The following is a 15,066-nucleotide window of genomic DNA, read 5'->3' on the forward strand; positions in this document are numbered from 1 at the left end:
AAAATGCCTAAATTGTTAGGCCAGATGTCATGACTGGAGTTCGAACCCCGATACCTCCACTTATGTGTGTGAGTTTACAATGACGTTGTCATTTCGTCTATCTAAAAAAAATAAAAATTAATAATAATAACACTCTAACTAAAATTTGTCTTCAATGGCACAATCCGTAATAATCTCAAACCCCAAACCCCATTCTATTTAACACTTCAATCACTACTTCTGTTGTCTCAACTTCTTCACTTCTCACCCTCCACTGTCCACTTCTTACAGATCTCATTCTTTCCAAAATGCATCCCTTTCTCCGACCACCAACAATGGCGGCGTTCACGGCAGCACTACTCATTTTCACCACCATACTCACAACCACCACCGCACACAACATCACCCGCATTCTCGCCAAACACCCTGAACTCTCCACCTTCAACCACTACCTATCCCTAACCCACCTGGCTTCACAAATCGACAGCCGAACAACCATCACCGTCTGCGCCGTCGACAACGCCGCCATGGAAGATCTCCTCTCAAAACACCTTTCAATAAACACCATCAAAAACATCCTCTCCCTCCACGTCCTCCTTGACTACTTCGGCGCCAAAAAGCTTCACCAAATCACCAACGGCACAGCTCTCGCCGCCACAATGTACCAAGCCACCGGCACCGCACCTGGCTCCTCGGGATTCGTCAACATCACCGATCTCCGCGGCGGAAAAGTCGGATTCGGCGCTGAAAACAACGACGGAGCACTAACTGCTTCATACGTTAAATCCGTTGAAGAAATTCCTTACAACATCTCCGTCATTCAAATCAGCTCCGTTCTTCCCTCCGCCGCAGCTGAAGCTCCAACACCAGCACCTAGCCAACAAAACCTTACCGTGATAATGTCAAAACACGGTTGCAAAATCTTCGCTGAAACTCTTTCAACATTTCACGAAGCTTTCAACACTTTCACTGACGCTATCGACGGTGGTTTAAGCGTCTTCTGTCCCGCCGACGATGCTTTCAAAGCATTTCTTCCGAAATTCAAAAACCTTACTATGTCCGGTAAAATAGATCTACTTGAATTTCACGGCGTTCCGATTTATAACTCAATCCCTATGCTGAAATCAAACAATGGACTCATGCATACACTTGCTACCGAAGGTGCTAGCAATTACGATTTCACTGTTCAAAACGACGGTGAAGAGATTACGTTGAAGACAAAACGTGTGACGGCGAAGATTATTGATACCATTATCGACGAGCAACCGCTTGCGATCTATACTATTTCTAAGGTTCTTCTCCCGCAGGAGTTGTTTAAAGGTGAAGCTCCGAGTCCTTCTCCGTCGCCGGCGCCGGAACCAGCTGCGGCGGATGCTCCTGAGCCACCTAAGAAAGGGAAGAAGAAGAAGAAGAAGGTTGCTGCTGATGCGCCGGCGGATGATTCTGATGCTCCGGCTGATTCGCCGGATGACGATGCTGCTGATGATAATGCCGATGATAGTGACGGCGCCGTTAGGTTTAACGGCATTGTTGGTATGGTTTTAGCTTTGGTTTTTGGGTTTCTATTTCTATGAGCTGTGTGTAACACAAACAAAAAAAGTTTCCTTTTTTTTTTTTTTTTTTAGTTTTTTATGTTGTTTGGTAAGAAAGTTAAGGGTGTGAATTTTTATTTGATTTTTTATTTTTATTGTATTTGATAATGATGTACTAATTTTGGTGATGAGGGGACTATTAAATGTTAATGTAAACATTTGTTTACTATTCTTCTTCAAGTAATTTAGCTTTTTAATTATGATATGATATTGATAGTATGATAGATTTTGTACATGCAAAGTGTGAAACTCGTGCTATACATTTATTTCTTTCAATAATTGCATTGCATGTTTTGTTTTGTTAACTGTTGTGCGCGTTTTTAGGTAGTGGAATTATGAAGTCATACTAATGACTCACCAAAGAGTGAAATCTGTATATTTGTTGCACTAAATTCTGCTATTCATTCACATTTGTAACTGTAAAATTGATGAAATATTCCAACTTTTCATGAAAAATAAATTTATGTTTAAAGATGAAACTGATGTGTAACATTTATATTCTTATGTTATTGATAAGGACAGGACAATGGTGGTACCCTTTCACGGTTTCACCATGCATGCTATTGCTGGGTATTGGTTTTAATTTGAATTAGTGAATTTGACTGAATCTTGGAAATAATTTTGAATAAATGCATTTGGGACTTGTTGGGTTGTTATCTTTCCAATTCTACGATGACTTTAGCTCCTTTTGAAGTGGAGCAGTTTAAACATTGCGTCATCCACATGCAGCTCCAACCGACAAAGTTCCTCGTCTTAATATCACGTTCTATATACATTTTATTTCTATTAATATTGCAAATATTTATCTACTGCTGAAGGGTGACACTACTTTTCAAAATAGTTGCGACCTACTATTTCTCTTTGCAATTAAGAGATGAGATATGTTATTTGAACATCCACGTTTTGTACATCTTAAGAGATTTATGCATTTGTAGCGGGTAGATCAAGTTTGTTAATCCGTTGGTTGCTAACATGAAGTGTCACAAAAACGTTTGCTGGTCGTTCCTTCTTGATAATGTTATAAGATGGACTTTGATCCTCAATAGGTTAATTGTATAAATGATATGCGTGAATTCGGCAGATTATCTTGTCATTGTACATGTTGATCATGAGAAAGTGGGCAATAAATTGGGTAAGGATCTGTCAAAGAAATATATTGTCTCCATACCCCACAGAAAATAGTATATGTTTGAATGAGATTGTTAAAATCACAATGAGTCACTGTGATTTTAACAAAATTATATTTTGTAGATTCACAAAATGATCGTGGTTTGCTGTAATTTTTTATTCTTACCATTCATCCAAATATGCAAGAGCTTTAGGTCCATAAACTTTTTTAGGCCTTATATTAGGCCCATGAATCTTTTTTCGCTTTAAATATATTTCCACATTGCAGACTCAAACAATTAAGGGAAAGGGAAATTTCCACTATAAATTTCCAGTGGTCCAGTCTGTGTTTACATTTTACAATAAAAGCATTTGGTGGCTTTCACGACAATTGTGGCTGTTTGTTTCTTCCCTTGTCCCAGAAGTAGAAACTACCCTATTCTTCTCAGGATTCACCGTAAAGGGTTAATATTTTTTTTTGCTTGACATGATTGTGGTTATATACGGAATGAGGGGCCATTTTCATGTTCGCAGATACATAACTGTCATATAGTACATATTCCATGTGTGTTCTAGTCATATAGGATTATATTTTCCCATTTTTTCATCTAGAAGAGTTATCGGTAGAATTTTATGTGAAAGATTGTCTGAAGTTAAACTCTCAATATATGTTAACGATGTTCGTCCAAAAAATAAAGTATATAACAATTGTAAAATGATCATTAATATGTTAATATGTTTTCTGTGAATTGGCGGCCGATGACATTGTGGTGGCCAGTGTTCCATATGGTGCAAAGTTATTGTCACCTTTCTAATGCTTTCCCTAGACTAGACTTTTGAACTGTGTACATATCTATCAGTTTGGTTCCTGGATGTTGTTTCATTGATACCAGTTATAAGTATTTAATGACAGTCATCCTGATTTTCTTTTGAATTGTTGTTTAAACTTTAAAGAGGAATGCTCGAATCCAGAAGCTCCTCTCCCAGAAAACTAACGAATGTTGTTAGTTGTGAATTGTGATGTTTCTTGTTTTTTTATTGTTGATGTTTATTATATTTTTGCTAATTAATGTTAATTGATGACAAAAGCAGGATTTTTGTATACTGCTTTTAAATGGATGAAAATTGTTAGCGGTTAAACATGCAATTAATTAAACTTTTTATATATGTCCTCGTGTCTCGTGAGCTTAGCTCAGTTGATAAGGACAATTCATAATATTTATAAGGTCTGGGGTTCGATCCCGACCACCACCCAACAAAACTTTTTATATATAGTTATAGGTAAATGGGTTAATAAATCTAAAATACTAGTGATATAGTTATAGAAAAGATTGTATCATTCTCTTAATTATTAATCTCAGGTTTATTTATACTAATTTTAATTTTAATCCATGTATTGTAATTTTAATAAATAAATTTGGTCTTATAATATTTATTTATTTTGGATAAGAAGAGGCCTTAGCTTGGAAAAAAGAACAAACTATTGTTTACAAAGTTGTAGAGTCGAAATATCAACGTCAGCTAAACATTAAAAACTAATATGAGCAGAACATTGATCGTATAATATTAAAGAAAAACCTCAAGCACGCATCATATTTTCTCTTCTTGCTTGCTTGACTTCACCTATATATTTTCTACTTTTATTTTTCATGTAAGTACACTAAAAATCAAAATTAAGAATAGTTTTAAACAAGACACACACTCCTCTGTCCACATATACACCTTTAGTCCTGTTATAACAAAGTTTGTTTAATTATTCTTAAACTCTTAAATTTTAGAACAATTTTTTTTAGACAAGTTTAGAACACTATAAAAGGTTCATTTACTAATATTTACAATTTTTTAACATGAAACGAATTAAATATGAATTTTTTAAAACGGCAAAACTTAAAGATAAAATTAACAAAATCTGGACGTAGAAATCAAATTTTGTAACAATTTTTTGCAGAGGAACTTTTAGTAATGTTCTTAACACGTATGCAAAAAATTGTTCAAAAACTCCAGAGTTTAAGCATAAATTAAACAAATTTAAACAAATTAAGTAAGGACTAAACTTGAAAAGTCCCAATTTTATAGGGACCAAAAACATATTTAATACTTAAAATAAAGAAAACATTTCATTGCATAAGAAACATTACAACAAACGACGATACGAATTATTTTTCCAACAACTGGTTGAGTCTCAGTCTCAATAAACAACAATTTTTTTTTTATTATATGGAATGACCTAAAAAGTAAAAAAGACTTATATTTTCTAGTAAACTTAGACATTGCAACATTTTTTTTTAACATATGCAACATTTATTTTGTTCTTAATTGATTCAAAATCTGCTTCAATCAATTAACAAAGTCAATTATTTTAAAAACCTATTCAATCTTGGTGAATGCATGTTTAAAATAAAAAACCCAATTATGAATATTACATAAATCACATAAAATTCATTTTCTCTTGAATTCATGTATTTCAATCACAAACAACAATACCGACTATATGCACAAATCATCAATATATCTTTCAAATATACACACACATCATTCTTCATGTATTAAATATGAATTTTGGACTCATCAGTTTCACTCAAAAACAACATCACGGATTACATGCACAAAACATCAATATATCTTGCAAATTCTCACCAAAAAAAATATATCTTGCAAATAGTACATTTTTCCTCATTCTTCATGTATTAAATATAACTCTATAAATCATGCATGTCATATAAGAATAAATATTATATATGTTAGAAATACAAAGTGATTGTAAATTTTAGGTCCTCTTGTATTGTATAACCAGCGAAGATACATGCGTTCATTGAGGGTTTGTATTTTCGCTATTTTTATTTCGTTGACACTTGTAAATTATGAAAGATGTTTATCATGAAATTTTGAATTTGATTTTGCCTTTTTTTAAGGAAAAATTTGATTTTGATTAAAAATATAGAGATTAGATATTTGTGAATTTCAAATTATAACAAATCCAACAAATTGTGTTTATCTTTTTTCAACGATACTAACAATATAACAAATATAATAAATTTTATCCTTTTTAATGACATCGACAATATAACATCATTATAAGAAAAATTGTTCAAAAATATAATTGGAATAATGAAAAGTAAGCCAAAAATCGCATATTATCTTTATATACAGGGTCGTCCTTGTGAAAATGAAGGTTCGACTCTCATAGTAAAAATAAACCCCTAATAAAATAAAAATGCAATTTTTTTAAATGAGCAATCTTCTATTTAAATCTTAATGTATTAGAAAAAAATTCCCTCATCATCAAAATGTTGATGAGAATATGTGTTTCTATTTTATGCCAGGAAGGTATCTAATGATAGAAGGAGGCTCGGTTTTTTATTTTTACAGTATTATGGCGAGAGCCACCTGCTTAAACTACTTGTCATTTTATGTATACTAGGTTAGGATAAACAATTTTTTTCATTTGCTCAGTTATTTAAACTCACGGCAAAAAATACATGATAATTTATTCACTTTGCAGTGATTTAAGCATAATCTGAAATGTGTTTGTAGTATATTGAAGTGTTTGTACATATCGGTTTTTAAAATTTATTTATAAAAAAGAAAAGAAAATATTCACGTATTTAGATTTTAGGTGGAACATCAATGCATTAGATTGTTATTAATTTTGTGAGACTTAGCCGTGAAAACAAGTTTACACTATCTAGATTTCCTTTATCCAATTCGTGTTCTGACTTCTAAAAGCAACATGTTTTTATTTTCTTTGAGTAGGGTTGCTATTGGGCAATAATTTTGTTTATGTCGGCCACTTTTGGAGGCACAGCGCGCGGTTGAGCTATTTGCACCCTAAGAACACACAAATTTACTGCAACGATGTAATAAGCTTAAGGCAGGAAGTAACTTAAATAAGTTTTTGTTTTTCGGCCGTTTATCTTGTCATCTCACACTTTCCAACCTGGTCCGTGACATGGAAAGACGTTAAAACTGCAAGATTGACAGTGGTGAGAAGACTACATTAACTATAAGATTGACACGATTAGATAGACTACGCCTAAAAATGCAACCCTGACTTTCCCATCAGGGTGTGATTGATTTCAAGTTGAAATCATCATATGAAACCAATATAGTGCATACCAGTGGGGGACTACCTATCAAACACACCGGGCCAATATGACAATAGTAAACACTAATAATATTCTCACATACCCTCCTTCTTACACACAATATTATGATTGCCGATCATACTACTTTCATATCCATAACTAAACCCTTAAACTTAGATTTGGATATAACTTATAAGAACAAGTCAAGCAATAATAATATTGTGCTCTTAAATATTCTATCAAAAAACACCATATTTTTTTTATAGTAGCAATATTGCAATCGTAAACATTAATAATATTCTCACATACATGATAGTAATCAATATGGAAAGCATAAAAGTTCCATCATCCTAGAACTGGTACAGTAATGAAAAAAAGGCTTAATACATACTTTGGTCCCTTAACTTATTTTTGAATTTCATTTTGGTCCCTTAACTTTAAACCGTCTCAATTTGGTCCCATAACTTTACCTCCGTTTACCTAAGTTGTCCCTTCTGTTAGTTTTTTTTAACAGAAGGGACCACTTAGGTAAACAGAGGTAAAGTTATGGGACCAAATTGAGACGGTTTAAAGTTAAGGGACCAAAATGAAATTCAAAAATAAATGTTAATAAATGTTGTAATTTTGAACTTATTTTTGGTTTTCTTTTTACTGTGATAATTAATTAGCTTTGAAATTTTAATATACTTATGATAAGAATAAATAACTAGAGATAAAGAAAATAAAAAAGAGATAAGCCATGGAATTATAAGAAGCTTTCCTGGTTTTTTAGGGAGGTTTCTTTTCCTCTTTAAAATAGGAGGATTTTCAACAGGATTAATAACCCGAGAAAAAAATTAATTTATTGAATAGAAACATATGTTTTGATTTGTCGGAAACTGAACAACCTTTCAATCTAAAGTGTTATATGTTACATAATATATAACAAATTATTTGCTTCTTAATTATTATATAAAAAAAAGGCTTAATACATGCTTTGGTCCCTTAACTTATTTTTTAATTTCATTTTTATCCCTTAACTTTAAAATGTCTCAATTTGGTCCCATAACTTTGCCTCCGTTTACCTAGGTGGTCCATTCTGTTAAAAAAACTAACAGAAGGGACCACTTAGGTAAACGGAGGCAAAGTTATGGGACCAAATTGAGACGATTTAAAGTTAAGGGACCAAAATGAAATTCAAAAATAAGTTAAGGGACCAAAGCATGTATTAAGCCAATGAAAAAACTAACATAAACTTTAATTGTCTTCCTTACGTATCTTCAAGCTCCTGAAAAATTCAAGCACCACGATATAGCTTCTATCTTCAAGCTCCTGAAAAATTCAAGCACCTCGATATATTTAGAATGAAACTAAATTTACAGTTGAAGTCACTTTTGCTTGATGTATTTCAGCAATACTTGTAAACAATAAGCACTTCAAAAAACTAACAAATTTACTGTTCAATAATTTACTTCGTTTATAAAAGAGTGAATCATCAACTTCGTCCTTGAATTTTTATGGGTCGGCTAACTTCGTCCCTCAATTATGCGAAATATCAATTTAATCCCTGAATTTGTTCAATGTCAATCAAGTTAGTCCTTCTGTTCAAACGGAGCGTTAACGGGGCTGACGTGGCCGTTAACCTTTCACATGTCAGACGCCACGTAGGCAGGGACTAATTTGACCGATAATAAAAATCATTTCGAAGGACTAAATTGATTGATTTGCAGAAAATATTTTGGCTTTCTTCCCAAATGACTCTTTTCTTCCCCAACAGCTCTTTCTTCCCAATTGTATAAAATTGAAATCCTAATTACACAATCTGCAATCTACACTCTATAATCATGAAAATTTCCTCCAATAATAAGTGGTTGAGTTCTGCCCCAATTCAAAAAATTTCAAACCCTAATTTTTTTCGTAGTCAATCTAAAAGCCAAAATCCTCAAAATTTCTTGAAGCAAATATTGGTGATGATGGGCGACGGCCTAAATATTGGTGATGACCGGTACCGCATACATATAGGTGTTGTGTCTATGATCATATCATGAGGTGACATGAGTCCTAGTTGTGAAATTACTTGATGTACTTGTGGTTGTAAGTGATTGATGGTGATGTTTGTATTTGATGGATTGTTGTGTCATGTTATGATTAATTATGTGAATTGATGAACTCATGGAATTGGTGGAATTGTGAATGATGATTATTGATGATGATGTGTTCGTTGAATATATGTCGGTGAAACTTGGATTGTGGTGATAATGTATGTATGTAATTTATCTATTTTGATTCATTACATGATATTGGATTATGCTATTCCTGCTTATCTGTGTTATTGATTATGTTGATGTAATACTCACCCCCAGTGGTTTTAACCGCCTACTTGCCTGTATGGGTGAGTGGACGTTGTGCAAGAATAGTAGCTTGGTGAGTTCCTGATGTTGGTGGATAGTGAGAGCTTTCTCCACTATCGGGTCTTAGAGTAGAGTTGGCTCTGATCTAGGGTTTTGTTGTTAGCTCTAGATCTTGTTGGATTATTTTTATATTTTGAGATTACATGACATGTATGCTTGATGTATAAGAATTTGTATCCGCTGCGACTGATGAGGTTTTACATACATGCATGTTAGTTTCCGATCTTTGGTTTTCGTTTTTGGTGAAAGCAGCGTCTATTTCTTAAATATATGAATTATTCGCATGTTTAATTGCTTTAATAGAAATAGGGCGTTACAAAAGGCGTTACCTTTAATCACAACCGAACACACAAACTTAAAAAATGTCAGAATCGTCGGAGATGATGATGATTTTGGAGGGGTGAAAATGGAGGAAGTTTTAGCGAGAAGAAGAAGGGTCAAGGTCGTTTTTGATGTTCTGAAATGTGAAGAAAGAGATATGGGTAATGCAGGGGTAAAATGGGAAAAGGAGAAAAAATAAACTGAAAAGTGAAAACTCAACATTTTCCAATTCAATCAAATTAGTCCCTGAACATGTGGCTTCCTTCTTGCCACGCGTACAAGACAACACAGTATGCAAGGCGACAGATCAGCAAGGCTAACGGAGGATTTGGACGGAGGGACCTTTTTGATGGACGTTTGACAAATTCAGGGACTAAGCTGATATTTCGCATAATTGAGGGACGAAGTTGGCCGACGTGTGAAAATTCAGGGACGAATTTGATGGTTCACTCGTTTATAAAACTTTGCTATATTTTATTTGTTTGTTTCTTTTGTGTTTTTTTTTTTTTTTGTCAAGTAGTCTAACGGTTAGAGAAATTGTGAAATAATAGAGTGTCCAGGGTTCGATGCAGGGAACATAGGCACCGTAATGAAGTTCTGATTGCATCAAATTCAAATCCAACTATAAGCCGATTAATAAGCTCTTTGATCTCTCAATCAAAACAAATTGTCATGACCATAGTAAAGAATAAAACAAATCTCAAAACAGTTTGAAATGATTCTCAATGTAGATAAATTGTTAAATTGTCTTTTTTTTTTCTTTTTTAAATTGTGTGGACTCAACTAAGACTATATTGTATGAATCCTTACATATCAATTTTCTCTATATATTTTCCAAGAATCTTACTTATATAAAAGTTAATCATAATTTCAGTAACAAGAGTCACAATATTGGCTCAAAATCAACATACATGAATTATGATGGGAGGATGAGGATATAAATTGACACAACAAACCTTTTATAAGAAATAAATTTCAACCAAAATAAACTATAAACTTAGGCTCAAGAAGACTTGTGAAGGTCTTTGCTATTCAAGTATACATAATTCAAATCCTTAGAGAAAAATGATGAGATAGGTCGTGGACAGAATCCAGTATAGGTTCTTTCCATCTTTGCTATGCATAATTCAATTATGCATTTGAAGGGCTCATGCTTCTGATTAAATGGTTGTACTGCATATTCTTCAAATGGCATCCACTTCATGAGAATAGAACAAAGCACACCAAAATAAATTATAGTAACACAGACTTAGAAAATAAAACAATAGAGTCATAATGCAAAAGCTTTGGATTAAATAAATATGTTAATAAAATTTAATGCTATAATTTGTTGCATTTTCATTACTTGAAGGACAGTTTTTGGAACAAATGAGAGAAATATATTGGTTTATGGGCTAAAGAATTTTGAACAAGTTGATTATGGGAGTAACCACGATTTGTGGTAAAATAATTAGTAGTCACTCAATTATGGTAAATTGATCTTTCACAAGTCTAAATTGCATATAAGCAAGTTTTACGTTTGTATTTTAAGTTAAAAAATTGTAATACATGGGTCATTTGTCTTTGTTGTGTCGGTTAATTAGATACGTATCGAACGCCGACGCTTCTTAGACACGCCTTAAACAAGTGTAGACACACCTTAACACTATCTTAGTGAGAGAACAATTATTTTCGACTCGACACATTTATACTTTTATGATATATGTCATCTGGTCCTATATTTTACACATCATTCGAGTTATGGTGTCCTTGTCTGTATCGTATACGCAGCACATGTTTGAGTCAATGGTTCTTAGGTTAATGTTTTGGACAAAAGTGATCCTAGAGATAGGAAGAAGAAAACAAAAAAAAAACATGATGTGACATTGTCAAAGGCAAGTACCTGAGCTGCTTCAATTTCCAGTTCTTGCCTTTTGATGTCAAAAGAAAGAGGGCGCAACATGCAAAGAAAAGTTAAATCTGATTTCCCAAAGAATGAATTGTGTGCCTGGCTGAAAATTAAAAACAAAAATAAATGTCAAATGAAATTTTATAAAGGAAGAATGAAGAAAGAATCAATATCAATATATGCTATAGGATAATCAAAGCTATATGATAACCTATCATCCATTTGGATTGGTCTAGTGGTGTTGACTTGGACCTTGGAGTGTACTCCTCTCAAGGTATTCTAGTGTCAATTTTGGTGGGATAAATCTGTGAAAAACTACGTTCCAGTTGTAAATGGGACCGCAAGTGGACGGTGAGATTGGTCCCCTCAGATTAGTCGATCTTTAGACTGGACACTGAGTTTTTAAAAATAATATATAAGTTAAATCCAAAGAACTTAAGTTTATTAAGATCTTAGATTCCAAACAAATGACTTATTTTGACAAATTTAAGTGTCTATGAGTTGTTAAACCTTAGATGTAAGAATTTCACTTTATAACCTTAAGAGGCTAGGTTCAAACTTCTCATGTGACTGTTGTAAAATAATCATCAATACCACCGTGGTTAAAAATAATTTCTCTCTTTCTTAAGTTAGATAAAGCAAGTATAGAAATTTCAACTTGCCTTTTTTCCCATTAGAATAGTATGTTATTAGACCATTATGTCTCTGTGGGGCCCAAGCCATCCATCAACTTATACCATAATAACTCAAAATAATATTATCAAATTCCCATCAATATTTTAATATTAAGAAATCACATATCACTAGTACAATGCCCCAATCTGAGAGGTCCCAATCAAATGATTTCATATGCTGTTAGGAGCTTCACCACTTCTGTGGCCTTATTTTTAATTCATCTAACATATAATATAATTCTCATAAAAATGGGGAAGTAAGAGGAGAGTTGTTAATTCAGTTTCCAATATTAATCACATGAAGAAAACATGCAGGTTAAACCATTGAAAAAATGTCTCACATTAATATATTCATACCTGAATCCTAGAACCTCCACAAATTCTGTATCAATCTGATTTTTAAAAATAGAAATCAAAATAAAAGTTATTAATTACCATCAATATAATACTAATACTTTGATTCTACATCACATGGAATGTATTAAGATACTTACTCCTGTCTCTTCTTTTACTTCTCTAATAGCTGCTTCAAAAATCTCCTCACCCTGCAGGTACAAAAACCAAGTTTCTAACCAATTTGTAATTTTTTAAGATGAAATTTAATTTGTCTTTGAAAATGTGCATACTGCATCAACTACTCCAGTAGGTAGCTTCCAAACACCAATTCCATGAAATCTACCTCTTTTTTCTTGTACTACAAGCAACTAGAATGGCATCATAAAACAAAGTTAATGTATGCAAAGAAAACATGTAGATATAAGAATCACTATTGGATTGAAACTTATTTTATACCTCTTTCTTATTATTCAAGACAATGGCGCCAATGCTTACGCGATGAGAAGCATTTGGAGGAATTGTGCAGCCTGTTTTAGGAATCCAGTATACTAGCATTATGTAGCTTGGCTCAGCATGGTGGTAACAGAAACCCTCCTGCTAGAAACAACTTAATTATAAGTTTATTCAATTACTGCTTATCAATACGAGAACTTATGTATAAACTGTTTCTATAATCAAAGAGAGATTGAATATAAACTCTATAAATTGGAAACAATTTGTGAAAAAAAGCAGGAAACAGCTTTTGAACACTTTTACTTCTTTTATAAATTACCTTAACAGCAACTTCAACAAGATTAACAAGCTCAATTGGTAACTTGATCCAAACACCATCTTTTCCCTACAATATAAAGTTGATTTATTGAAATTATAAATCGACGGTTGATGTTACGTATACAAATTATAAATGTGTTTGAGCATAAATTATTGATTTATTCATCATTGATTGAGATTACTGACTTTTAACATCTAAACTTAATTTCTCATTTTAGAACAATATATATAGATAATAATAGCCACCTGTTTCTTCCACTGTAAAAGTGAAGATTTAAGCAAAGAAGCAAAAACTTGAGGGTCCATAGGATCCTTCAAGTCAACAATGACTCCTCCATGAGCATCATTGGTGGAAGGGAGAATTTCAATACATCCAAAACCATTTTCACATAAATGATCCCCTAAAGAGGGTGCTGGACTAGCTGCCACTGACATGGACTCAACTGCATATTCAATCACAAAATACAGAAAATACAAAGTAAAAAACAAATCAACAAATTTGAAAGTCAAATCCTGAGCTCTTTATGTTGAATCAAATAGTTAATGAGCTATACTTAAGGATAAGTTGTCAATCCCAACATAAACAATTGTTGGCCAGACATTACTTACCTCTTGACCGAACTCTGGTACCAAGACTCGCTTCCCCTAGACCCGGAGGGTTGAGACCCAAAAAATATTAGTTTACTGTTTGGAAATTCCTCCAACACTGCATTAATCACAATTCTCATGAGCTATGTTAAGCTTAGAAAAGAGAGAGAAAGGATAGTACAAAAGAAGAGAGTAAAAATAATGGATGTGATGAGAAAAATATCATGATTGACTTTGATTCAAGAAAGAGCTGCACACTTCTTCAATTCATAAAAAAAAAAAAAAAAAAAGTTCTGCCACCGCGATTTGTTTCGCGACATCAAGATTTTCTATGACCATGATCAATGCTGCATCAATGTCTTCTGAACGTATTTTTTTGCAATATCAATGATCGCGGTCTAGGATCAAAACCTCGCTTGCAAATTTCAATTGGTTCCAAAGTTGTTAAATTGAGTCTGCTAATTCTCAAAACTAGCACAAAATTTGCATAGCAAAATACCATTTCCACAACATATATGTATCATATATTGCAAACATTGTTCCGAGTAGGTAGCTCAGTTGGTGACCTACGGAACACCAAAGAAGTTTTAAGGTTCGATCCTCGAAAACTGACATAACTACCAACTTCTTAATATTTGCCTATAAAAACATGTTGAGGACTGGAAAAAAACAAGATAGCCTGACTAAAGAATAGAACTGCAACAAATTAAAAACAAGACAGCCTAACTGACACAAACAAGTTTCATAGTTAACAAAGAAACAACACAACCTGTGTCACTAAGAGAAACAATGCAGAGAATATTTTTACCTTTACAAACAAACTCTAAGTAAAGCAATGAAAATTTATCTGGAAACTCTGAGGATTTAAAGGAGTTGAAAAGGAACTTAGAAAGTGCTCTAACAAGTGGAAGTTGAGGAGTTGAAAGCAACAAGGTTGTAATTTATAACAGCTATAACACTCACTTTGGTGCCATGAGTTGAGCTAGTGCATGGTGACGTAGTTCCAATACAACTCTTGCTTCACTACATAACATTATTAGCCTTTCCTTCATTCCATCATTCATTAGCCGTCCACATATATTTAGGATATGATCACTATTTGGATTTGGATATAAGTGCAAGATCCAATTGCACTAACTTGTATTCTATTGTGTTTTGATTCATTGTACTTTATATCAACTACACCGACGAAACTTATTTGGATTCGCTGTGATTTTGTAAAAGCTATACTTTGTAAATTGTAGCTTAAACAAAATCATGGTGTCATCGTGACTTTGTTTAACTCACTGTGATATCAAACATGCACTGAAGTGAGTGTGACTTACGATTATAACG

The 15,066-nt window shown here is 33.1% G+C and overlaps 2 protein-coding genes across 2 annotated transcripts; one reads left to right on the forward strand and one right to left on the reverse strand.

Annotated features, from left to right (window-relative positions):
• The first annotated feature begins 222 nt into the window (after positions 1-222).
• Positions 223-1,740, forward strand: LOC25490724 (fasciclin-like arabinogalactan protein 1). Its single transcript, XM_013604603.3, has one exon. It carries the CDS (start codon positions 288-290, stop codon positions 1,551-1,553), a length of 1,266 nt encoding a protein of 421 aa, XP_013460057.1. The 5' UTR covers positions 223-287; the 3' UTR covers positions 1,554-1,740.
• Positions 1,741-10,351: 8,611 nt separating this feature from the next.
• On the reverse strand, positions 10,352-14,688 carry LOC25490725 (nudix hydrolase 10). The gene is made up of 10 exons (XM_013604604.3): positions 14,540-14,688; positions 13,753-13,849; positions 13,390-13,586; positions 13,145-13,210; positions 12,829-12,966; positions 12,663-12,740; positions 12,531-12,581; positions 12,394-12,428; positions 11,357-11,465; positions 10,352-10,672 (listed from the first exon to the last, which is right to left on the reverse strand). Exons 3-10 carry the CDS (start codon positions 13,576-13,578, stop codon positions 10,478-10,480), a joined length of 861 nt encoding a protein of 286 aa, XP_013460058.1. The 5' UTR covers positions 13,579-13,586; positions 13,753-13,849; positions 14,540-14,688; the 3' UTR covers positions 10,352-10,477.
• Positions 14,689-15,066: the final 378 nt, after the last annotated feature.

This window comes from Medicago truncatula, chromosome 3, assembly GCF_003473485.1.
Source record: "Medicago truncatula cultivar Jemalong A17 chromosome 3, MtrunA17r5.0-ANR, whole genome shotgun sequence".
NCBI lineage: Eukaryota > Viridiplantae > Streptophyta > Magnoliopsida > Fabales > Fabaceae > Medicago > Medicago truncatula.